This window comes from Schistocerca gregaria, chromosome X (genome assembly GCF_023897955.1).
Source record: "Schistocerca gregaria isolate iqSchGreg1 chromosome X, iqSchGreg1.2, whole genome shotgun sequence".
Lineage (NCBI taxonomy): Eukaryota > Metazoa > Arthropoda > Insecta > Orthoptera > Acrididae > Schistocerca > Schistocerca gregaria.
This window is the reverse complement of record NC_064931.1, coordinates 606,437,707-606,465,384: the sequence shown is the minus strand read 5'-3', so window position 1 is coordinate 606,465,384 and position 27,678 is coordinate 606,437,707. Positions and strand designations below refer to the sequence as shown.

The window sequence follows — 27,678 nt, the reverse complement described above, 5'->3', positions numbered from 1 at the left end:
TATCCTCTCTCTCTGCCCATTACCTCCTCACCTACCTGTCTGTCCCTCTCATCCTACCCCTTCCCAATGCCCATCTTGTACTCGTACTCCCCTCTCTCTGTTCATCTTGTCTTCCATCCCCCCTTTCTTTCTCCCCCCTCCCCCTCTTGTCTTTACATTGCCTCCTGCCCCCTCTCACTCTACCCATCCCCTCCAGTCCCCCTTTCTATTCCACTTTGCCCCTTCTCTCCTTCCATCTCCTTCTCTATACATCTCAAACTTCCTCCAGGCATGCCCATCCACATATACAGCCCAGAAAAGAGGTTGATAAAGCAGTCTGGCACTATGCCCACAACATGCCTCTCATGCAGCAGTCTGTACATTGAGGGCTTGGGAGCCCTTTTTCCCCCGAGACATGTAGAGGCTGCCATGGAAAGCAGGCCAATTAAGTAAGCCTATAATACTACAACACAACATGCCTGCTGTGCTGGGCAGCCTAGATATCAGCTGCTGGAAAACTACTGCTTGCCTCTGACATGTAGGCTGACCTGCACAGCAGGTTGGTAATGTAGGTCGATACTATTCCCACACAACACACCTGTCATGCAGGACTTTAGCCCCTATATGGCAGGGGCTTAAGTAACACATGTATCACTGTAAATGTCACAACTAGAGCATTATAGCCTCCTCCTTCACCAAGTACGGGGTTACAAAATATTCCAAGAAATATTGAAGTGGTGTAGACAGAAAAAAAATTATCCTAGTGGATATGAAAGTGACAGGAATAAAAGAAAACTTGTTTAAATTTCACCCAGCTAAACATGGAAACCGTACATGTTGGTCACTGTGATAACACCATCACATTTACAGTAAGAGCAATGTCTCTGGAGATATGCTTTCCTTTACCCAGGTTATAAAACTGTAATAATTGCATCTAAAAACTGACTAGACCCATCCACATCATCAAACCATCCTGCTTACCTATGGCTGCTGTTCTCAAATTGATCTGGACTGTACAACTTCCCCTCAAATAAAAGCCAAAATATATTATTACTTTAATGTTTCCTCTAAATATTTTATAATTATTTGCCACAGATTTCATTCTGATTACCTGATAGTAAAAACAGACAGAAAAGTCCACAGACTACAAGACGGTGCCCACTGAAAAGTGCTATGACACGATGCTCATGAACTGACAACAGTTACATAGCACATCATGTAGAAAGTGTCAGAATTCCTTTTACTACCAATTTCTATGTGTGAAGTGCAACTTCTGGCTGCATAAAATGTGTGCAAAAATATGCTTAAAATTTATTAGAGACGATATTCACTGGTCATGCCTTGACTGCTTGCAGTATGAAAACATAAAACTAGCTTCCACAGTAAGTTTGCAGGCAGAAATTATTAGAGTGCTTCTTAGCAACACTGACACTTTGAAAGTCGAATTACAAGTGCAGAAGAAAGAAAATTGTGACCTGAAACATGGGAAAAAATGTCTTTGCAAAACGGCTGTGGCGATAGATGAAAATAACACCAAAACTGGGTGGAATGATACAGTTATTACCTCAAACAATGAGGCTGCTACACCTACAGAAGAAACTCACCCATTAGTGGTGGACAAGTGTACCATACAGTAAAAAGGATTTGATATGTTTCAGTAATGAAAAACAGAGCAAAAAACACAAATTCCTTGTTATAGGCGAGTCTCTGCTGAAAAATGTGGTAGTGCCAATTTCCCAATAGACATTTGTCCAAGAATCAAGATCCGCCAGTTGAAGATACACTTTAGCATCATATATACCTTATAGAATGGTTCAGCAGAGGCATCTTGGACAAATTACAAATGAGTCTTCATCCATGTTCTCTTAGAAGCAACTACGAAGAGGAAATTCTAAGTTAAACAAGAAGTTTAATTCAATCTGCCAGTAACCTCTACAAAATGACTGGAATAGTGGTGAGTGATATTATCTATAGAAGATCAGTCAGTGATTGACATAGAGTGAGTAAATCATTATTTAAAGAAAACTGATGGTTTAGGAGCTGTGTCCATAAATTCGAATAAGTTATTAAGCAATAAATATTTGGGTAAAGTCAGGATCCAAAATTCTTAGTAAAATGTCCCTTGAGACATGTAAAATTCTGAAAAATAGGATACCTTATAAGAAATGATGGCGATGAGAAACAGTGTTTGGTAACGAAAACAGCAAGACCAAAATGGTACCATGAAAGAGTAAGCATGAGAAAATAAATAGGAAAGATTGTCCCTACATCAAACACTTGACTATAAATGGTCTAAGTGCTGACTTTTCAATATAAAATATGAAATAAGAAATTATTTTAATCATTTGAATGAAGAATGTATATTTGAAAGCTGCTGTGTCGAATTGAGGGACCTAAATGTCATGGTAGTTTCTATTTACAGAGTACCAGAGAAAGCTACAATTGAAGCTTTTCTGGTGAAATTTCACTGCCTGCCTGAAAAACTCAGTAAAAGAAAAAGATAGTAATAGCTGCTGACTTCAATATTAACATCATACTTGAAAGCAATGATGTATCAAATTCACTAACTTAATAAACTTTGGCTTCAAAGTAAAATTCATGCAACGTATTAGCGATGCAGTCAGTGACCTGTATTGACAATATTCTAAAAAATTATGGATTTCAAGATGTTTATAAATTTTGCATAGATTTAGGACTCTCTGACCACTCTGCATTGTTAACTGGACTACCAAAAATTAACTTAGGAAGTTCATGCAACAAAAGCAACATGAAAAGGAACTTCAATGAAAAAAAATCATTTACATTTAGAAATAAGTTATGAGAGACTGAATGGCCTCATAACAGCTTTATTTCCAGTAATAATAACGTTAACAAATCTGTAACTAGCTTTCTTGAAATGTTTAATGAAGTTTTTCCACTTGGAAAAACATGTGGCAAAGGACTAATAAACTTAAATGGATAACTCAGGGTATAAAAACTTCTAGTGCTAGGATGAGGAAACTCCACAATGAACCAAAATATAACGAAAATGTAAATACATGCTGAGTATGTACATCATTATAAATCTATATTTATAAAAGTTGTGAAAGCAGCCAAACAAAGGGCAAACAATAAGTTCATTGTACAATATAAAAGTAAGACAAAAGCAGTGTTGTGATTCTTGAGTTTCTCCCAGTGTATTTGATAATCAAAATATCCACAGGTTTACTGCCGGTCTACAGTGTCCAACGGGCATGGTAGACCGGCAGTACACCCATGGATATTTTGAAAAGCAGTGTTGTCCAGTGTCTAATCAGGGTTAGGTGTTGGAGTAAGTACTAATGAAACATCTAGGATTAAAATAGACGATAGCTTTATTGTAAACCAAGCTCAAATACCAGAGTGATTTAAATGAGTTCTTCATAAATCTGGCAAAGTCATGCAGCAGAGTATCAGAGTAAAGTAAATCACTTTGAACCCAACCAAGCAGCAGAGCACGTTATAGATTTTTAAAGCACTTACAATAAAGGATGTGGAAAATATTATATTATCATTAAAAAATAAAAACTCTGTTTGGTGGGATGGGAGACCCACTAAAGCCACTATAACAGTGTGTGACATAACACCACCTCACTTATGAAATTATAATCTTCCTACACAACAGACAAAAACTGTTTGAGGCGAATCATAAAATAATTGCATGCTACCCACACACCACCTGAAATTATATACATGCACTAAACTGTATATGGGGATGACAATATATAACAAGTTAATGGGCAAAAACACATTTAATACAAAGCTAGAAGTTCTAAAAATGAGGCTACGGCAGATTCTGTGGAAGGAATGCTACTACTAAATACAAGAATTCATAGAGGATGAAATGATAATTTGAGCAAGGAGTAATTAAGTGTTACATTTTATTGTATGTATATATAACAGAATTGTATTATTATGATTATTGCATGTATATATGATGTCAAATTATTATTATTATTATTATACTGTTTGTTAAAATCAGCTGTTCTATGTTTATGGTGAAATTTTACTCCAATTTTGACGTGTCATGTACTTGAATCAAATGAGTCAGATTTTGTGCATTAAGAGACAAATAAATAACATTTCACAAATCACCGCCCCCATATACACAAAATAAAGCAACAATACCAGCCTTTTTTCCCTCTCTCTCTGCTTTCATTATCCAAATGGAACAAGCACATCATAATCACTAAATGTTGGTTTACAGCAAACTCCACCAGAAAATGTTCATTCTTTTCATATTCATCCTGTGGCTCAGAGTTTCCACTACAGTGGACAGCTGTTAATGGTTGCTTCTTTGGTGTTTTCATTCAGCCCCGATGACACAAATGTACACTGCCCACTGCAGTGCGCACTCTCTGATTGTGTTGTGCCATGCATGAATTTGCAGCCTCATGACCTATTGAAAACGCCAGAGAAGTGACCATTAAAAGCTGTCCATTGCAGTTAAAATCATGCACCACAGTGTTAATATGCGTTGAGTAAAAACAATTATAGAAAGAGTTGTTGCGCCAATGTGTAAATGTCTCACTTAAAAGGTATTTCAAAAGTTGGCATATTCTACACATTTGCAACATAGGAAAAAAGTATGCTCTTTTCAGGTAATGCATTAATGTCAGCAAAGCTAAGGTGTCTGTGAAAGAATTTCAGATGAGCTTCAGCTTATAATTTGTCATCCGCTCTTCCTTAGTGGGACAGCAATTCATAAAGACAGATTGGTGTATATTCTTAAGTTTACATAATCTGTCTGGGACTATAGTGATCTCACAGTCATCTGATGACTTACTAATAAGCTTTCAGACTGTATGAAGCCCATGTAAAATATTTTGTAGATATTTGAAATGCAGACGCAGATCACTTTCTATTTTTGCTTATGAGAAGCTGAATCGCAGACACACAATTCCAGAGCTTCTTATGCTTCCATTTTGATAGTTTGGAACAATTACAGTGATGTAATTGGATCAGATGGTAGTAACAATGATGATCCTAGTCCTTATGATGCAGAGAGTAACACTGACAACTAGGTTTTCATGTTACCATTTATCTGATTCTCTGGTGCCTTGGAAAAGAGTAATCAGATTTTATTTTATTGTTGTCTCAACTCTACAGTACTATTAGAATAAGAGTTGTTGGCCTGGAAGTAAACACTGCTACTCTCAACAGGCAACATTAGACAGAGGAGCCACAGTACGCACAAACATCAGTTAATCTTTTCTGAAACAATTAATGTAAAATATGTAGTATACAATACAACTTAATTAAGAAAGTTGAAATGAAAAGTAACAAGTGATGTTATCTTGACAATCTCTATTTTCTCCAGGAAAGATTTTCCTGTAAACTGACTTTCTTTATAAAAGTTTACTGTTTCAGAGGTTCCAACTGCATAACAGAAAAGTTTTTGAAAAATTTAACATGCAAAGATTAACACAGCTTACAATAAAAGGTTGTAATACAATAGTCTTACCTGATACAGAAACATATTTAATGCACTCCTCTTGCAATGCTGCGTCTGTTGCCAACAAGCGCACCTTTGGTGTTGGTGTATAAACATTACTGTACAAGAATATGGGCAGCAGGCTTACAGCTTTGTAATATCTGTGAATAAAAAGCACACAATGGAGTACAATATAAGGGACACAATATGAAGGATCTACAACCAATTTAGTTTTATCAATTAAACTTCAGTCTTCTGCAGACCTCTATATTTATTGTGATTTCCTGACATTGTCATAAAAACCTCTTCATAATATAAAATACCTTACTAACTTGTAGCCAAAAGTTTGATGGACTACTACTTCATTCTTGATCTACTACTGAAAGAAGAGTTCCAAAATGGTTATTCAATAAAAAGTGTAATTTAAAGCTCGAGCTGAAATTTAATACTGAATGATTATATACTACATAATTAGAACGAATATAGCATGAAGTTGAGATTTTCTCCATCTGTCACTGCCGACATACTGATACCAATACATGTTGTTGTTGATTTCAGTCTGAAGACTCGTTTGGTGCAGCTCTCAACACTAGCCAATTCTGTCCACAACTTTTCATCTCTGCATCACTATTGCAACTCACATCCCTTTGAACCATTGTCAAGTCCTGGTCTCCCTATAAAATGTTTATCTGTATATTTCTTTCCATTAATAAAACTGTCATTCCTTGATGCTCCAGGGTCAATCCTGTGAATCAATTCCTTCTTCCATTTAAGTTGTGCCACAAATTTCTTTCCTTCCCAATTCAGTACCTCCTCATCAATTATCTGACCTATCAATCTAATTTTCGGCATTTTACTGTAGCCCCACACTTCAAAAGCTTTTATCCTCTTCTTGGTTCAAATGGCTGTGAGTGCTATGGGACTTAACATCTGAGGTCATCAGTCCCCTAGAACTTACAACTACTTAAACTTAACTAACCAAAGGACATCACACACATCCATGCCCGAGGCAGGATTCGAACCTGCAACCGTAACGGTCTCGCGGTTCCAGACTGTAGCGCCTAGAACCACACAGCCGTTCTGGCCAGCTATTCTCTTCTTGCTTGAACTGTCTATCACCCGCATTTCAGTTTCATACAAGGTTCGACCTCAGACAAATATCTTCAGAAAAGATATCGTAACACTTAAATTTATATTCAATGCTAACCAATTTCTCTTTCAGAAATGCATTGCTTTTTATTGTACGTCCGTATTCATCTACTTCGGCCATCATCAGTTATTTTGCAGTTCAAACAGCAACTATTGCCTACTTTTAGTGTTCCATTTCCTAAAATAACTCCCTCCACACCTACCTTACAGTCCTTTCACTTTTCTTGGTTTTCATCTTATATTGTACCACCTCTTCCAAGTTCATATACATTTATAACAGAATCACCATGTCAGTGCTAAGTCTTGATGCTCTGATTTCTTCTTACTGAACATTCATTCCATTTCTAAATGTACCTATTCAATAACATCAGGTATAGGCTACAACTGTTTCACTGTCTTGTCAACTACTGCTGCCCCTTCACAAACTTCAATACGAACTGCAGTCTGACATTTAGTATTTAATTTCGCCCAACAAAAAGTCAAACTATAGCTGATTTTGTACATAAATAAGGTAACTCTGTGTGTGTGTGTGTGTGTGTGTGTGTGTGTGTGTGTGTGTGTGTGTGTGTGTGTGTGTGTAACAAAGATTGAAGATATGTTTCAAAAGAGACAGGGGTACTATCAATAGATTTATAGTAATCAATTTAGCAAAGATGTAAGAACAAAACCGGTATCATAAAAAATCTGAGGTACATGCTTAACCTGGCACCCACCCCCACCCCCCACCCCACTCTCTCACTCACTCACTCACTCACTCACTCACTCTCTCTCTCTCTCTCTTTCTCTCTCTTTCTCTCTCTCTCAGAGAAGCAAATTCAGAGGTGGTGGTGTTAGGGAGTAGGAAGATTCAGATGACATCAATCATTAAGCAGTCATTGCACTAGAGCGTGTGTTTACTGGCATGCTGTGGTACTGGATGGCTCACTTTGGCCTGGACCACAATGCGGCAGTTGTGCCCATAGAAAAGCCTCCCCCATGCTCTAGTACAATGACCGCCTAACAATCCATGTCATCTGAATCTTCCTGCTCCTCACCACCAGCTTCTCTGCATTTCTTAGATGGTAACTGTCCTTACAATACATTCTTCAATTATACAACCCTTCTGATCTCAAGCTCCAAGAGCCACTGTCCCATGACTACCACTTCACCCCATTAATCTACATGGTCCACACTACTTCTATTTTGCCACGCACAATTCACCAAACCCACTCCCCCATGCCATCATGTGCTGTCCTCTGCCTACACCAGTGAGGGCTCAACATTGTCACATTCCTATCCCATCCCCCTGCTGCCTCTCCTCCTCCCTCTTGTTCCCCTCATTCACTCCCACAGACACACTCTCCCTCTTGTTCTTCTCATTCGCTCCACCTGATACACCCATCACTTCAATTGGGCTGGATCCTAGGATGACATCACTGTGCAAGTGTGTGTATGTGTATTTCTGTTCCTCCCTTATCTTCAAGGAATTAAACTGCAATTATCATTAAGTATTCAGACAATCTCATTTACATACCTGCTGATCATCCAGAGCCTCGACTATGTGGGGCATGGTTACCTAAACTCCAAGATAAGGAATACTTAGATAAACTGTTTAACTGAATGGGAAACCTACTTTCCATAATATCTGAGTAAACAGTACACAACAGGAATATGATATTAAAAAAAGGATACAGGTGAATAATATCAACCCAAACATCAAAATTAAGTAATATAAAACAGCAGAAACTAAAGAAACTTGATATAAAACAAATTACCATGAGAAGCAAAGGAGATGATTGCGTCGCTGGAGACCAGGAGGAGAAAGCTTTCTTTAAAAATGAAATATACTGCATTGAGTGTCATGGGGAAAACACAGAATAAGAACCAGACAGCATTAAAAAAAGGGGGGGGGGGGGGGTACACACAAAGTACGGAAGGGTTAGGCCCTACAAAGAGTACTTAAGGAAAGAATTTTATTGACATACCTTAGCACAGAACAGGACGCAATGGTTGGGGGCATGTGTTACAGCATCTGTGAATAGTCCGCTTGTCAGTGGAAGGAGCATTAAAGGAAGAACAATCAATAGGATAGACAAAGACACTGAAAAGAGTTTATTGAGGATATAGAGAGTAGTAGATATGCAGTAATGAAAAGGTTTGCAAGGGGTAAGATGAGACAAAAGGGAGCATACCAAATCAGTCAGAAGATTGATTACTACTTAAAAAGAAAGTTGCTGTCTTATTACTTTAACAGTACAAAATGTTCAGAAAACACAAAAATTGGTTTCCACAGTTTGTTTAAAACTTTTCATGTAATACTTCAATTTTAAGTATGCGCTACTTATAAATACTGGCAAGAAGAGTTCAAGTAAGTCATCTGTACCCATTATACTTACAGGAGGTTTTGTATGCAGGCTTTAACAAGACTGTTCTCAACATCTGCATCAACAGCTATTTGTGCAATATGCTTGAAGCCATCAACATGAGGCAGCAGCTGAAAAGTGAAGTAAAAGAAAAATTTGTATTAAATTATATTTTAAAACTAATGAAACTGAATAGTGAGTTTATGGTTGGCGACAGATGATAAGTGAAGGAAAGTTCTCCAGCATTTATCTCAGAATTACCGTTCACTGTGCATAGAGGAGTTTATTATACTTATATGATTTTTTTAATGAATTTATTTCAAATGTCTATAGTTTAGAACCTGTGTTAATGCATAGGTTCTACTGCATTATGGTCAGAGAAGAAGAAGAACAAAAAGAAGAAGAAGAAGAAGAAGAAGACGTATTTACAGCAGAGCTGGCCACAGCATGCCAAGCCCAATATGCAGGTTGAGGCTGGGGCTGTCTCAGCTTTGCTCAACCCTTCTTGGGAATATTAGGTACAGCATGACATTTCATAGTATTGCTGTGTGACATTTTTCAGTTGGAACCACTCTCTTCAGTTTGGCAAATCATGTTGTCAGCATTGTTTACCCTTCGCTATTTGTTCATGGTATATAAAGGAAGTTCACAGATCCAGCAGCTGTTTGCACAAACAGAGGCATTCTGGTAATCTATCATCACAAGCCTTTAAAAATGAAGGGAATGAGAGAAGAGAAGGTTGAGAATTCTCAACATCTAATATGCAGTTGCACAATCAACATGTACTGCTAATTTGCTATGGAACATTACAACATCCTACATAAGGAATTTAAAGATTAAGACGACCAACAAATCACAACAATCAAGAGATGTGATTCATTGTACTGTGCATCAAGAAGCACTTTGTGCTAAATTTGTTGGCATGAAGCATGTGAAGAAATTAGTGGCATGAACAGTAAATTTTCTGAAGTATTGTCAGCTACAACAGTTTTCAATGCAACTGAAACGAAGTGTATGGAGACTACATATATTTCTGTAAAAGATGTTGGTTAAGCCAAGAAACATGACTGAAACCACTTTTCTACTTAAAATCCACTAGTGTTGAATTTCTAAAGAAAAAAGGAGTGCAGGAACAAAACTAGAATTGACTGAAAACCTCTCATTTTAAGCGGATTTGACTACATTTTGCCCACAGAAAGACACTGCAAGGCGGAAAACAATTTATTTTTGACTTGATGGAGATACATTTAAAATGAAAATCACATTCTGACAGAAAACACATAATTTCCCTAAGCTCACTAGCATTAAAGAAAATATGAGGTTTGAAGAATTCACTGTTGGCTTGAAAGAATTACAAGGGTAGTTTTCTAAGCATTTTGAGAATACTGCCAATCTTAAATCTGTTTTTGAACTGTTTTCAAGACCATTTGCCATTCTGAAAGTGCCTCTGTGCATCTGTGCATGGAATTGATTGATTTCCTTGCAAAGTATGAATGTATGTATTTTATTAACTGGGGGAATCATGGTGAAAAAATACTATTTTTTGACAATGTGTGACAATTTAAATTTTGGGGTTGCACAAAGAACCTCCCATTCTTGCCAGACTTGCCTGAAGAGCAATCTCAACACACCAACACTCTGTTGCAGGTTTATATTTGTAATTATATGCACTTTGATGATATTTATTGTCTATGAATTGATCTATGTTGTATATTCCATTATATACGTTCGTGAGAAATACATCAATGTTGTATTCCAATCATTGTGTTGTGTGTCTGCAATATTCTGGTGTGAGAAATACATCAATGTTGTATTTCAATCATTGTGTTGTGTGTCTGCAATATTCTGAAATACATCAATGTTGTATTCCAATCATTGTGTTGTGTGTCTGCAATATTCTGGTGCCGAAACGTGTGTAGCAATTACAGTTCTCCGAGTGATTTCAATAATTAACGGCTTACTTCACACTGCAGGAAACAAAAGGCATCAGACTGCATCACAAGGTAAGTCCATTTCAACATAATATGATTGCATGAATTGCTTGCCTCAAAACATAGTTTACAGCATCATTCAGCAACTTAGTTTTGTACTGCAAGTGCAATCGTTAAAATGTTCAAACTGAGAGTAGCCCATTTTGTAACCAAAGTCTGCCAGAGAGCAGTAAGCAGTTAATAGTTTGTGGTGGCTTCAATGTAGATTTCGTAAAGGATTCTTATAGGAAAAATGATCTGAAACCTTATTTGGCTCCTACAATTGGATTTCAGTAATTAACTTTCCAACATGGGAAGTAGGACATTAATTGATATATCCTTTGGTGAACCTCAAGCAAGAAAATAGATTTTTATTAAGTAACAACTGCTCTCTGGCTGTGATGCACAATTATTTACGATAAATAAGATAGCGCCTTACAGTATTGATACTCCACATTGAAAATCTGTTAGAATAATTAATGACTCCAACACAAATGTTTTAGTTTACACGAGATAACCTGTGATGAAATTTATAATGAACTAAATGATAATATAAAATATAATCTATTTCATGATACAGTCAGATCATTACTTGAAAATAGCTTTCCATGTAAGCTGATCATAAAGAACATTAAACAGCCATATAAACAACCATGGGTGACTTCAGGGATTAAAGTATATTGTTAAAGGAAAAAAGAAATGTATCTTTTGCAAAGAGCACGCAGAGACCCTGTAATACGTGCACACTATGAAAACTACTCAAAATTACTAAGAAAGGTTATTAAAAAGTCAAGGAACATGCACATAAAGTGAGGAATCAGAAATTATCACAATAGACTTATGGCTATATGGAATGTAGTGCAACAACAAATAGGACATCCAGCCACAGAACAATTCATATTACTTGAATGGAAGGGCTATAAATGATAGGTCACAACCAGCAAATCCATTTTAATAACCATTTCTTAAATATAGTAGAAAGGGGCAAACAGTTCATGAAATAAATCACAGCACTATACTGAAAAAGTAACTCCCATACAGTTCAACCATATGAATGTATCACCAACTTCTTCTGAAATTAAGAAAAATTACACAATCTCTCAAAAATAAAATGTCACTTGGTTTTGATGGGGTTTCCAACAGAGAACTAAAGATTTGTTTGCACATAATAAGCCCAGTCTTATTTCAAATATTTAATGCATTACTAACTCAAGGCTTTTTTCCAGAGAGACTGAAATATGCAATTGTTAAACACCTCTTTAAGAATGGTGATAAGAGAGCTGTCAATAACTACTGACCTGTTTCACTGCTGACATTTTCCATAATTCTGAGAAGGTGATGTACGAGGTGCAACAATAAAGTAATCAGACTGATTCTCTTTGCAATATGTGGCAACCCTGCAGGCTTGCATAGGCACAATATCTTTGACCTTGGTCTATAAGCTGCTTCTAGTACAAGCGGCACATCGATGCAGCTGCTGTCGTGAGTTGTGCTGTAGTAAGTTAACACCTGTTTGTGTCTCTCATCATGGAAATGGAACCGCATAATATTGCGCAACGGTATGCCATTTCTTTTTGAGTTAAATTGGGTGAAAATGCGACGACAACTTACAGTAAGCTTCAGAAGTCTTTTGGAGAGAAGGGAATGTTAAGAGCTCAAGTTTTTCGTTGGCATAAAATGTTTACTGAAGGCAGAACGAATGTTGAAGATGAAGACCACAGTGGATGAGCATCAACCTCACGGATGGATGTCAACTTGGCCAGGGTGCATGAACTCGTAGGATCAGACTGAAGATTATCCGTGAAAATGATCGCAGAAGAACTGAACATCAATCGAGAAATGTTTCGTCTAATAATAACTAAAGATCTTGGTATGATTCTGAATCATGATAGTGCGCCATCCAATACGGTTCTGTCAGTACAGCAATTTTTAACCTCAAAACAAATTTCAGTACCACAACAGCCACCTTATTCACCAGATATCGCTCATCGTGACTTTTTTCTATTTACAAGAGTCAAAACGACAGTCAAGGGACACCATTTTCAAACAACACAAGATGTCCAAAAAGCTGTGACGAGGGTCTTGGAGGATATTACAGAAGATGAGTTACAGAAATGTTACCATCAATGGCAGAAGCGCTGGAAAAAGTGTGTGCAATCAGAAGGGAACTACTTTGAAAGAGACAACACTAAACTTGACTAAAATGGTAAGCAACATTTTTTTTTCACATCAGTCTCATTACTTTATTGTCGCATCTCGTATTCTAGAATAGCATCTCACCTTAGCACCAATAGTATTATTAGCTAATCACAGTTCAGGTTTTAGAAGGGTTGCTCTACTGAGAATGCTACTTAAACATTCACTCGACAGATTTTACAAGCATTAAATAATAAAATAACACAGGTTTTTTTTCCTGTGTCCTATCTAAGACATTTGAGTGTGTGAATCACAGTATTCTTTTTGATAAATTGAAATTTTATAGCATTGATGGAATAGCCAACCAATGGATAATGTCATATCTAACAAAAAACTGCAGAGAGCCATACTTAGTAATTCAACCAATATAGTCTGGGGATGTTATTCTGACAGGGGAAGAAATCACAAATGGGTTCCCCAATGCTCAACCTTAGGTCCATTATTGTTTCTGATAATGCAAATGATCTTCCATCCAATACACAACAAGCAGAAGTAGTTGTTTTTTGCAGATATGGTAATCAGTCCAAGCACACATACAGATACAGAAACAGAAGTATCATTGACTGGTTTTCTGTGAATAGTCTCACCATAAGTTTTAAAAAGATACATGATTATAGGAGATTCTGACATACATACTGAGGAGGGCATTGATAGTGAAGATAAGTACATACCTGCCAACTTTTGAAAAAGGCTATCAGTGAAACTCACACGTGACAAATAAATCTAACGATTTTTGACATACCCTGGCTTGTCGAAAATAAAAATACTTCTGGAATACAAAATGCAATAATTCATGCTTTAAACAGGATACTTCAATGAAATCATGCCCAGTTACATCATAGACTAATGATTTTTAGATGAAAAGAAGAAATCCATGTTAAACAGCAGCAGGAGTGGCGAATACTTGTTTGGAGTATACATAAAAGGACTTCATCGGTAAATTAAGCAGATATGCAATAACTGACAAAGGCTTTACACAATAAAACTTGTTTAATGAAACACATGCAAGAAATAATATACAATGCAAATCACATTCTAGTTCGTCGTAACATGTTCACATTCTGCATTGCTATGGAGTATGATGAGAATGGAGAGCATTACTCTAGAAATTCAGCTATACTTAAGAAGTCCATCGGCTCCACTAATTCTTGATATTTGTGCCCAGCCAGAATCACTCACAGCATCTTTATTTGCAGCCAAAGTGTCATCTCCCTGGAATGCATCTGAAGCTCATTCACCACCTCATCTGTAGTTTCATTCTCTTCCTTGCATAACATGATAGGAAACTTTTCCATGAAAAAACAAATGGAAGAAAACTGTGCATCTTCAATTTTTGTCTAACCTAGCAACTTGAGCATACTTTAACACATAATCCTTGAGTGGAAATTTGTTGGTGATGTAGTCACAGGCAGTACAAAAGTAGTTTCTCACTGATGAAAAGAAAAGGGCTTCATCTGTATCCTGGAGATCATTCACTATGTTTGAAGTCTGAATGCCAATAACTAACTCTTCATCATGAATCAAGTTGTACTCGACTTCAAGCAATGAGCAGTTTTTGACAATTTTGGGCCCAACAAACTTGGTGAACAGCTGCTTTAGCAAATACATTAGGTGTTATAGTAAAATGTGAACTTGTGGGGAAGAAGTCTGAATGGCAATATTCAACTTATCAAAAACAGGAATAGTCACATGAAGAAAAGTGCAAAAGACCTTGTTGAAGTAAGAGCACAGGAACATAAAAAATTTTTCCTCGTGTGCTGTAGCAGAAGTCTTATATTTTAGGATGGGTTTGTCAAATTTGGAAGAATATGCTTTTTTCTTAGGGCCATGCATTCTCTTCTTCTGATACTCTTTGGATCCACTTTGTTCAACTCTAGGTATTCTGAAAGATGTCAAGCTTGTGGAAATGTTTTGGATACATAATATTACTTTTCCTCCATGAAGAAAGAAGGAAACAGATCCCACTGGTTCAGTAGTCTATCCAAAAATCTGTCTAAATATAGCCACCTAGTACATACATGCTTCGGAATTTTCTTTGTCTCTTTATTTTACAAGTTCTGAAATTGCTGATGATGTTCTTTTCTTTTGACACTCTTCTGTAAGATATAAAAAATATCAACAAGGATCTCATCCACTTTCAGTTGTAATCTTCTAGCACATTTGTCAGCTGCTAGATTAATCAGGTGGATAATGCAAACTACGATGGCAATATCTGGTTGAACTTCCTTCAGAACTGCTCAAACCCCATTTTTGTGTCTTATCATAACAGAAGCACTGTCAGAGCAGGAAGTCACACAGTTTTCAATTGATATGCTATGAGAATTCAGCTGTGATAATATCAGGTTACCTGTTTTGCCCTGTCGAGTCCTCGTCGAACGCTGGTATGGATAGCACAGTGCTCACTACTTTTTCCCACGAATATCACAGAATGTAACAAAAACAGGATACAACATGGCATTCACATCATTTTTTTCATTTATGGCCAAAAAAATGGCTCATTCTGAAGGCATTTAACAACTCCATACGATGCATTTTTTGCCATTTTATTTACATTGCATGTCGTTTTCATGTGAGCACAGCTATATTTCTTTGCAACTTCTGGCATGGGAAACATCATCTTTAAAAAAGCACCGGCATGATTAGCCACACTTAAGGGCACATTGTGCTCCACCAAAAAGGAAGTAAACACACATTCAACCCCAATTATGTCACTGTCAACATTTACAGACTTGGCAAAAGAGGTGATGATTTTCTTGTTATCTTCCTTCAATGTAACATAACTTATGTGTTTACCACACTTCACATGATTACTTAAATCATTTCTTACACCATGTGCAATGTGCAATACTATTATTACACCCACATACTGTGCACAAGGAAAATTTTTCTGCCCTTCTTGATTTCAGTACTCACAGAAAATCGACAGAATAGGATTCTTTAAATGTCTGGAAATACTGTTCCTTGTTGGATTTATTCATGAACCCTACAGAAGGAATACAGGATATCAAAATTTCCGAGAACAAATGCCTCAATACGTACTGAAACGTTGAAAGGAACCTGAATCCCTAAATTTCACATAAAGTTATAACGTACCCACTCAAGGCAGTCAAACACTTCAGTGAAACATGTCAAAGCACACAGTCCTAAACAGTTAACTGAACACGATGCCAACCTTGTGGACAAAGTGCTTCTGTAAAGTTTGGAAGGTAGGAGACGAGATACTGGCAGAAGTAAAGCTGTGAGGACCAGTCGTGAGTCGTGCTTCGGTAGCTCAGATGGTAGAGCACTTGCCCGCGAAAGGCAAAGTTCCCGAGTTCGAATCTCGGTCAGGCACACAGTTTTAATCTGCCAGGAAGTTTCATAGAATATTAATGTTTAAAATTTTTGTCCACAAAGTCATAAAATGACACTGCCCATCCGTAAACTGCTGCAATTTCTGTAAATTTTACATATAAACCACAAATGTTGGCAGGTTTGTAATAAGTATATCTAAGTTACCATAATGTAAATTTGAGTTTGTATGACTGCTCTTACAAGTATTACCAAAATGAAATCAACAGGACAGTATGTAGATGTGACAAAAATGTATTAAATTTTAGACCCATTTTTGTTTGTTATTTAGGACTATAATTTGTTTCAGGCATTATGAGTTCATGGAAGCTTCAAGATGTGGGAGTCTGTCTAGGAAAAATGCTAAACTGATTTCAAATATACCACATGAAATTATGGGTGGTTGAAAACTCTATGCCCCAGTGGTTCCAAAGTGAAACCACCTCCTGAAAACAACAAATTGTTTACCTTTTGCCAGTTTCATCTTATAATTGCTGCTTACTATGATAAAGTTTAATTTTGTGAAAATGGGACTCAAAGGGTTAAATAGAAACTGTCCCAGTATTCATATATAGTCAGCACTGAACTCCATTAGAGAAAATAAAATACAGCTGTTGCAGAATGGAATCTACAAACAGCAAAATATTTCTGAAATACACAAATGTTACAAACATACATGGTTACCTGCTGAGTTGTCAAATCCCACTGTTCCTCTTGAAAAACACCTTTCTCTGTTGTAAAAATTGGTACATGATGATCCATAACTGGCGGAGGATCAGTAGCAGCTCTGACAACCTTGAGGAACATCGTCATTTCTCCCTCTGGAAAACACACGGACCGACATTTCCTTATTCTAATACCTCAAGGAATGAGTATATGTACGATTAAACTACATAAGAAGCTAAATTACACATAATAATTAATTGACTTTATTAAGAACCATAGGAATCCTATTATGAAACAGCTGATCTCCTTCCAAGCATAAAGCAATTTACAAAATAAATATGGTGGGATTATAAAATGTGCAAGAATAGTACATATTAACATTATTCATATTTACATACAAAAAAATCTTATGATTTGAAGGTTGATTTGAAAACCTCAATGTCTTACAAGCAGTGGCTTTAATGGAGATGGTCTTTACTTGAAGCCAATCATGAATGTGGACTTGTCAAGGAAGGAATGCAAAAGATAATAAAACTTTGTAGTTTGCATACACAGAGAGCTTTCTCAGAGCTGAAAGTCATGTGAAATGGTTGAAAATAAATTTGTTGCAAATTCAATGGGAAAGTTTTACAATGTGAGCCTCCTTGAGGACATCTCCAATCCAGTTTTTGTGCACATTAAGGCCTCTCCATGCAATTTATGCAGCCAAAATCTAACCCATTCCATATCAGTTTGGCCAAATTACACCATCATATAGTGTCAACCAAGTGTTTTAATGATACATTTTGTAGTACTGGGAGAAGGCTTTTCATATCACCAGCACATTTTGATATTTTACAGACATTTAGAGGGCTAACTTTAGCAGGATACTGCCTACTCAGTTTAATAATCCTTGCTCCCCACTGAATAGATTTATGTCATTCTCCTCCATGTTTTCTTTTGCAACAAATGTATGTCAAAATGGTCATATGATTGGAGGGAGGAATCTTTGAGCTTGTCTACAAGTACAGGTCAAAACATCCTGCACTGTAGTGAATAAGCTTTGTTCTTTATGGGTACTGTACTTCTTGTCAAAGGATTAACTTACACTCTATGTTTTATGGATTTTTTAAAAAGGAGCATGGGAACTCATTTATTCAAACATTTCATAGGAAAAATGGTGCTTGAGCAGTAATAAGCATTTGAAACTTCATAGCTATTTTGTTGTGTGTAGTAGAAAATTTTGCTGCGTGTAAGGCAGACTTCTGCTACAGACATTAAACCGACGTATTCAGAGTTTTCATATGGCAACTATTTGAAATTATTTTATCTCTTTTTCATAACCAGTTAACTCCAGAAAATACACTTTTCTTAATGTGGAGACAACTGAGACGTAACATATCCAAGTTGCTTGCTTTATGGGTTTCTCAGTTTGAGAAAATCTTAAGTACTTTTTGGTGCAGATTCTGCAATGGGTTTCTCTGGTAGGGGAGTGGAATGCGTTTACCCATCCGCCCCTAGAAAAAACTGATTTTTAAAAATCAATCTCCTGTCACGTCTTGTTACAAAGACAGATGTATCAGTTCAAAGTAGGGCAGAACATATAATGGACGTTGGCTAGTAGCAAGTGTGCCCAGAACTATTTTGCCATTCACTGTAAAACTAAAATTACTTCCTCCCATATACGTCTCAAGAAAAATTTGAGAAATTAGAGCTACTATAGAGGCTTACTGACAGTCATTCTTCCCCTGCGCCACTTGCAAATGGAACAGGGAAAGGGGGGCTGGGGGGGGGGGGGGGGGTCGGGGTCAACTGGTGGTACCAGACATACCCTCTGTCACATGTCATCAGGTAGGTTGTGGAGTATTTATGTAGATGTATATTTCATATGAGCTACACCCCTTCTGCCCCCCCAACCTATGATCACTGGGAACACTTGTTATTCGTACAATACTGCTAGTCTTCCAATTTCAATTTTGTAGACCTACACAGGATTATACAACTACATAAAAAAAGGAATGGTGAATAAGTAAAAATGAATGGGACCGAAAAAGGACTGGTTACCACCAAAATGGTTCCCAAAGATGAACAAGTCTGCTCACCTCTATACTTTATACCACCCATCCGTACAACAGAAATCTTGCATACTTTGTATATTTAGACCCACTGAATTGTCAGAAATAACCACCTAATTATAGTTTCTCGCACACTGCTCACTTGGCAAAAATGAGATGATCAATATCACAACAAAAGTATTAATGAGTTTTCAATCTTCTCTTGTTCTTTAACAGGAGTAGAAGATAGTGCAATTGTAGTGGATTTCTATAATGCTTATAGCCTCTGCATTTTCCATGAAATTTATTTACTCAAGGTAAGCACAATGTTTCAAGAAACATCTAAAGAAGATTCTCAAATTGATCAAATTGATCACACTCCACAGCAACAAGTTTAGAGCCTGTACGAACAATATATCAATTAATGTTTCTTTCTGATATCATATTTGAGTAAGTCATAACTTGCCTAAAACATAATGTATAGTTAAGTATTACACACTGTTCCTCTTTCTTTTCCATGAATTAGCTGAAATTCTGTTATTTTAGGATACGTATGTCTTTCTTTCATCTTTTCCTCTCTCCTGCTTAATTCTAATGAATTAACTGCTTAGTAAATAAATAGCATTTACTGTATATGACTATCCATAAAGGAGTGAGCAATGCTGGATGAAGAATAAATGAAGAGCTCAGAGATTCATAATGTTTTATTATGTGGTCTGTGATGTAAACACAACAATCAAGCAACATGGAACTCCTAAATGGCACCAAACTGTGTATGCACAGAGGACCCAGCATTAAAAGTGTCCTGTATTATCAGGCACATGCTGCTTGAGCAAATCCGTAATGAGAATAGTGAAAAAGAGTAAAGGTAACCACCATAGTATAGTGAAGATGCTGAGTGGTATGGGCATCAAAATATGTATGCTTAGAAGACCCTGTTTTAGCTTTTGGACTCTCACTGGAAGGGAGGAAAAGTGATGGGGGAGGGAGGGGCAGAAAAGGCAGAGGACAGTAGTATGACACCAGCAAACACACCCTGGTGTACAAGGATACGAAAAGGAAAAGCTAAATCACTCCTTTATTTTACAGAGTTTCAATTGCATGTGAATTGGCATAATTTTCACGCATAGCTCATGCACAGAGAACATAAAGTGGCACTAACTACATAAATATACTTGTGCAGTAGAGGTGCAGAGGACATGCTGTTAATGTTTATGACACTTTGCTAAAACAAGCTTGGTAATCTGAAGATGGGCATACTAGCACAAAACTGGCCATTGCAATAAAATAAAACTTCTTAAAAGTATTTGTGACTGGTTGCAATCTCACTCAACAATCTAACTGAATAACATCATTTCCCACCAAAAGAAGTCTTTTAGTATCAACCATAGACCTTAATCTGAGAAGGAGATTCCTGAGAATGTAAATGTGGAGTACAGCATTTTATGGAAGGGAATCGTCGACAGTGTGAGACCCAAAAAAGAAAAGAACTTCAGCGTGTAAAATGCGGTATTAAACAAGGAAGCCAAAAATTAAGATTACTGACAAGAAATGAAAAGGTTCTCCACATAACTGGTGAAGAAAGATATATATGAAAGTACTCTGTAGAAGAAGACATAGGATGTCAGACATGTGTTGAGACATCGGGAAACAGTTTACATGACACTAGAGAGTGGCAGAGAAAGTAAAAATTGATAGAAGAAAGAGAGATCTGAATATAAACAACAAATAATTGACAATGTTGGGTGCATGTGTTACTCTGAGATGAAGGCATTAGCACAAGAGAGAAAACCGTGGCACTGTTTCAGTCAAACCAGAAGACTGATGGAAAAAAAGAGAGACAGAGAGAGGGAAATAATGGTTATAATTTTGAGACAGAATAATACAAAATTCTTTCTTTCAATCATCATCATCATCATCATCATCATCATCATCATCATTATCATTACCATTATCATCATCATCATCATCATTATCATCTATTGTGAAATGGAGCATTAACAAAAAAACGCAATCCGAAGTGCACAATTTTAGAATAGTAGTGTGGTCAAGTCATCATGCACAAATTTAACATCTGACAGAATACGTAAAGGTTGATTCTATAAAAGTACTGTGGTTTGAGCAGCAAGAGAAAAAGCACAAAATCATTTTAAGAAAAGTGTTACACTCTATTTGACAATGACTTGCTGTTGATTGCAGAGATGGAGAACTGTTCTAACATCAGTGGATGCCAGTACCATAGCACTTTGTAGGAAATATAAATATGGGATGACTTTTTGGTCACACTGTATACAGAAACTAGTGAAGACGGCAAATCTCCTTACCTCTCACAGTAGACATCCCTGTTGCATTTAAATTGTTGAGAATCTGTTTAAGTATACTAAAAAGCTGATGATGCTTTGTAGTTTCTGAACTAACTTGTGACAGGAAACATCCTTCTTCTTCCATTGTCAACTGATAAGAGAAAAGGATACAAATTAAACAAAGTAGGCTCAAAAATTTAGATACAGAACTGTGTGGTTCTTCTATAAACATTTAGCTATGTTAGGAGTCAGCCTATAGCTTTAAAGGCAATCAAGAGGTGGCAACCGCCTTTCATCAGCAAAGATCATTAATCATTAATCACAGTGGGGCTCTAACATATAATGCAGAATAAAAAGGAAACAGTTTCTTATCCTTAGGCACAGGATTAAATACAGAGAAAATATATACAATATGAAGAGGATTAATGAGATTTAACACAGTTATATGCTTGTTTTCCTCAAATTACTACATGGTGGCCAGTGAAGAGAATGTAGCACCAATATTACTTACCTCTCCCTATACCACCACTTACGGATGTTATTCTCAAAGAATGATTTGTTTATGCATTTAGCCACATACTCCACAAATTCTGAACAATATGCAATAAATATAATTAATATTTTGTGAAACAGTTCTCAAAATTTTAAAGAATGCTCTTCATGTGCTATACAACATCTTTCTTATAGGATATCCAACTGGTGTTTGCTGTGCACCTCTCTAATGCTACTGTAAATACTAAATAAGTACAGCATAAATTTTACAGCTCTTCTTTGAACTCTCTTAATTTCTTCTTGGCATTTGACCTGACATGGAATCTAGACAAATGAGCATTACTCAGTGCATTCTCAGAAAATCAGTAAACTCATGCATGCTCAATCAATGAAGCTACTATTGTTAACATACCAGTATTACACATCTGTGGTGTTATGTCTATACAGTTGGCTTGAAGATTTTTGATATAAAACGAAATTGAAGTTGGACTTTATCAATGTTTTGCACTCATTCCACACTATTTCTTCTAAACATACAATCATACACAACTAGTTATGCCTGTTGAAAAGTATAGAGGATATGAACTCAAAATTTGATAGTTTTAATTAAAAACGGAAGTAATATGTTTTATAGCACATAATTCCAATTCGAAATCTTCTTTTATCACTGTCACACTAGACTTCACAATTCATTGACATTTTTGACCTTCTTTGACATAATTTCAAAAATGTGTGGGACAAAAACAGCAAACATAACCACTATAGCAGAATAGTCATCAATGAATGATTTTCACTTCAAACTTGAATTTGCGCATGCAACGACCTGATTATCAAACTTTAGTGCCAACTAGCTCGGAGATGGTGCAACATGCTGAATTTTTTTTCTTAACAATTGTTTTTCAGAACAACCTATGCTGAAAAACAAGCTTTTCAGACTGTTTCTGACCACCTTGTATTAGCACTGACATGAAGGCAACAGATTAGTGTGGCATTTGCACGTCTTTCCAATGTGCGTGTAATAATTGTGGAAATATGAACTATGGCAATGTTATTACCAAATGTGTCCAGACAGGACGTGCATGATGCAGCAGTTTTACTGTGTGAACAACAAAAATGAGACAAACTTGTTTCCTTTCACGATTTAGTGGTGGTTGTCAGTGAGAATAAGTTTTGTAAAGGTTTGAAATTATGCATGAAGTTTGTCCCAAGTCACTATTAGCTCTCATTCTAAAATACTGGAAGAACAATGTCTGGATATTTGTGCCATTTAAGCTAAACTCCTTTTTCACCCCAACTCCATTGGTAGGTATGTGGTTATTACCCCTATACCGATTCTTTCCATACAATAAGGGATAAATGTACCAATTCTGGTTGAAATCAGTCCCATGTTTTAGGAAGAGATGTGGGACATATATACATGCCCACATTTTTATATTATGAATCTTTTTTTTTAATTTGGTTGTGTAATGTGACAACAGTTGAAATAACTTACCAAATATTCAGAAAGCTTCTTCACAACAGGTTCATACTGCACAGTGCGAGCCCATGCATCACACACAAAACAGAGATTAAAGTAGTATGCATTTCTTGCGTATTTTGCATCATCTATTCTCACTGGAAATCCCGTTATTTTATATCCAAATGTATTGCTAAAACACAGAAAAGAATATGATTTCAGCATTAACTATGTAAATGGTTATGTTATTATTTCACAAATGATCCATTTTTTCCCCAAAATAATGTCCATGAATCATGGACCTTGCAGTTGGTGGGGAGGCTTGCGTGCCTCAGCGATACTGATAGCCGTATCGTAGGTGCAACCACAACGGTGGGGTATCTGTTGAGAGGCCAGAAAAACGTGTGGTTCCTGAAGAGGGGCAACAGCCTTTTCAGTAGTTGCAGGGGCAACAGTCTGGATGATTAACTGATCTGGCCTTGTAACAATAACCAAAACGGCCTTGCTGTGCTGGTACTGCGAACGGCTGAAAGCAAGGGGAAACTACGGTCGTAATTTTTTCCGAGGACATGGAGCTTTACTGTATGATTAAATGATGATGGCATCCTCTTGGGTAAAATATTCCGGAGGTAAAATAGTCCCCCATTCGGATCTCCGGGCGGGGACTACTCAAGAGGATGTCGTTATCAGGAGAAAGAAAACTGGCGTTCTACGGATCGGAGCGTGGAATGTCAGATCCCTTAATCGGGCAGGTAGGTTAGAAAATTTAAAAAGGGAAATGGGTAGGTTAAAGTTAGATATAGTGGGAATTAATGAAGTTCGGTGGCAGGAGGAACAAGACTTCTGGTCAGGTGACTACAGGGTTATAAACACAAAATCAAATAAAGGTCATGCAGGAGTAGGTTTAATAATGAATAAAACAATAGGAATGCGGGTAAGCTACTACAAACAGCATAGTGAACGCATTGTTGTGGCCAAGATAGATACGGAGCCCTAACCTACTACAGTAGTACAAGTTTATATGCCAACTAGCTCTGCAGATGACAAAGAAATTGGAGAACTGTATGATGAAATAAAAGAAATTATTCAGATAGTGAAGGGTGACGAAAATTTAATAGTCATGGGTGACTGGAATTCGGTAGTAGGAAAAGGGAGAGAAGGGAACGTAGTAGGTGAATACGGACTGGGGCTAAGAAATGAAAGAGAAAGCCGCCTGGTAGAATTTTGCACAGAGCATAACTTAATCATAGCTAACACTTAGTTCAAGAATCATGAAAGAAGGCTGTATACATGGAAGAAGCCTGGAGATACTCGAAGGTATCAGATAGATTATGTAATGTAAGACAGAGATTTAGGAACCAGGTTTTAAATTGTTACAATTTAAAATTTCCAGGGGCATATGTGGACATGTGGACTCTGACCACAATCTATTGGTTATGACTTGTAGATTAAAACTGAAGAAACTGCAAAAAGGTGGGAATTTAAGGAGATGGGACCTGGATAAACTAAAAGAACCAGAGGTTGTACAGAGTTTCAGGGAGAGCATAAGGGAACAATTGACAGGAATGGGGGAAAGAAATACAGTGGAAGAAGAATGGGTAGCTTTGAGGGATGAAGTAGTGAAGGCAGCAGAGGATCAAGTAGGTAAAAAGACGAGGGCTAGTAGAAATCCTTGGGTAACAGAAGAAATATTGAATTTAACTGATGAAAGGAGTAAATATAAAAATGTAGTAAATGAAGCAGGCAAAAAGGAATACAGACGTCTCAAAAATGAGATCGACAGGAAGTGCAAAATGGCTAAGCAGGGATAGTTAGAGGACAAATGTAAGGATGCAGAGGCTTATCTCACTAGGGGTAAAATACATACTGCCTACAGTAAAATTAGAGAGACCTTTGGAGATAAGAGAGCCACTTGTATGAACATCAAGAGCTCAGATGGAAACCCAGTTCTAAGCAAAGAAGGAAAAGCAGAAAGGTGGAAGGAGTATATAGAGGGTCTATACAAGGGCGATGTACTTGAGGACAATATTATGGAAATGGAAGAGGATGTAGATGAAGATGAAATGGGAGATACGATACTGTGTGAAGAGTTTGACCGAGCACTGAAAGACCTGAGTCGAAACAAGGCCCCGGGAGTAGACAACATTCCATTAGAACTACTGACGGCCTTGGGAGAGCCAGTCCTGACAAAACTCTTCCATCTGGTGAGCAAGATGCACGAGACAGGCGAAATACCCTCAGACTTCAAGAAGAATATAATAATCCCAATCCCAAAGCAAGCAGGTGTTGACAGATGTGAAAATTATCGAACTATCAGTTTAATAAGTCACAGCTGCAAAATACTAACGCAAATTCTCTACAGACGAATGGAAAAACTAGTAGAAGCTGACCTCAGGGAAGATCAGTTTGGATTCCGTAGTAACACTGGAACACGTGAGGCAATACTGACCCTACGACGTATCTTAGAAGCTAGATTAAGGAAAGGCAAACTTGTGTTTCTAGCATTTGTAGACTTAGAGAAAGCTTTTGACAATGTTGACTGGAATACTCTCTTTCAAATTCTGAAGAAGGCAGGGGTAAAATACAGGGAGCGAAAAGCTATTTACAATTTGTACAGAAACCAGATGGCAGTAATAAGAGTCGAGGGACATGAAAGGGAAGCATGGTTGGGAAGGGAGTGAGACAGGGTTGTAGTCTCTCTCCGATGTTATTCAATCAGTATATTGAGCAAGCAGTGAAGGAAGCAAAAGAAAAATTTGGAGTAGGTATTAAAATCCATGGAGAAGAAATAAAAACTTTGAGGTTCGCCGATGACATCGTAATTCTGTCAGAGACAGCAAAGGACTTGGAAGAGCAGTTGAATGGAATGGACAGTGTCTTGAAAGGAGGATATAAGATGAACATCAACAAAAGCAAAACGAGGATAATGGAATGTAGTAGAAATAAGTCGGGTGATGCTGAGGGAATTAGATTAGGAAATGAGACACTTGAAGTAGTAAAGGAGTTTTGCTATTTGGGGAGCAAAATAACTGATGATGGTCAAAGTAGAGAGGATTTAAAATGTAGACTGGCAATGGCAAGGAAGGCGTTTCTGAAGAAGAGAAATTTGTTAACATCGAGTATAGATTTAAGTGTCAGGAAGTCATTTCTGAAAGTATTTGTATGGAGTGTAGCCATATATGGAAGTGAAACATGGACGATAAATAGTTTGGACAAGAAGAGAATAGAAGCTTTCGAAATGTGGTGCTACAGAAGAATGCTGAAGATTAGATGGGTAGATCACATAACTAATGACGAAGTATTGAATAGGATTGGAGAGAAGAGAAGGTTGTGGCACAACTTGACCAGAAGAAGGGATCAGTTGGTAGGACATGTTCTGAGGCATCAAGGGATCACCAGTTTAGTATTGGAGGGCAGCGAGGACGGTAAAAATCGTAAAGGGAGACCGAGAGATGAATACACTAAGCAGATTCAGAAGGATGTAGGTTGCAGTAGGTACTGGGAGATGAAGAAGCTTGCACGGGATAGAGTAACATGGAGAGCTGCATCAAACCAGTCTCAGGACTGAAGACCACAACAACAACAATGTTGGAAAGTGTCATAACATGAACCAAAGATTATTATTTACAATTTACAGCCAATAATGCCCACCCCCCCTCCCCCTTTCCCCTGCACCTGTGCACCTACATTGTGCTCACAGGACACCCAAGTCCAAGTTTGCAATTTGGCAGGTAGACTGGGATGGAGATTGCAATGGCTGGGGTGTGTATTGGGATAAAGAGGTGGGAGGCAGGAGGAGGGATTCGCAACAGGTAGTTAGCAACTCAAAGGGGGACAGCAGATGTGCAGGATAGAAATACTGGAGGTAGAGGTGGCAGGTGCATGAGCTAGGCATTCAATACACAGGCACCAGAGCCAGTGAGTTGGTGCAATACATGATGAAGGTCACTCCGATGCATGGGGACTGGTAGCAGCTGACAGGAAAGATGAAGTGGAAATTGTTGAGCCAAGGGTGGGGGGACAGTGGTTTAGTGGCATTGAAGGCCAGGTGTGTTGTGGGAGCAAACAATGTGCTGCAAGGATAACTCCTACCTATGTAGTTCAGGAAAGCTGACATTGTAGGAAAGGAGCATGTGGCACAGGTTGTGAAGCAGCCTTAACTCTAGCATGTGGTGCTCAGCTGCAAGTTGTGCCGCTTGGTGGCCAATTCTGTTATTCACTACAAGTCAGCTGTGGCCATTCATTCTGGTGGACAGCTGGTTGTTGGTAATGCCCACATAAAATGCTGAGCAGAAATTGCAGCAGATTTG

At 37.4% G+C, this 27,678-nt stretch overlaps 1 protein-coding gene across 4 annotated transcripts in view; it reads right to left on the bottom strand.

Moving 5' to 3' along the window:
* Positions 1 to 27,678, bottom strand: part of LOC126298418 (GATOR complex protein NPRL2) — a 150,924-nt gene that overhangs the window by 31,176 nt on the left and 92,070 nt on the right. For all 4 annotated transcript variants that reach the window (XM_049989744.1, XM_049989747.1, XM_049989746.1 and 1 more), the window contains 5 exons: positions 23,405 to 23,561; positions 21,442 to 21,571; positions 17,103 to 17,239; positions 8,956 to 9,053; positions 5,462 to 5,592 (listed from right to left, as the gene is read on the bottom strand). In XM_049989744.1, coding sequence (XP_049845701.1) covers positions 5,462 to 5,592; positions 8,956 to 9,053; positions 17,103 to 17,239; positions 21,442 to 21,571; positions 23,405 to 23,561 — 653 coding nt within the window. The remainder of the gene's footprint in view (positions 1 to 5,461; positions 5,593 to 8,955; positions 9,054 to 17,102; positions 17,240 to 21,441; positions 21,572 to 23,404; positions 23,562 to 27,678) is intronic.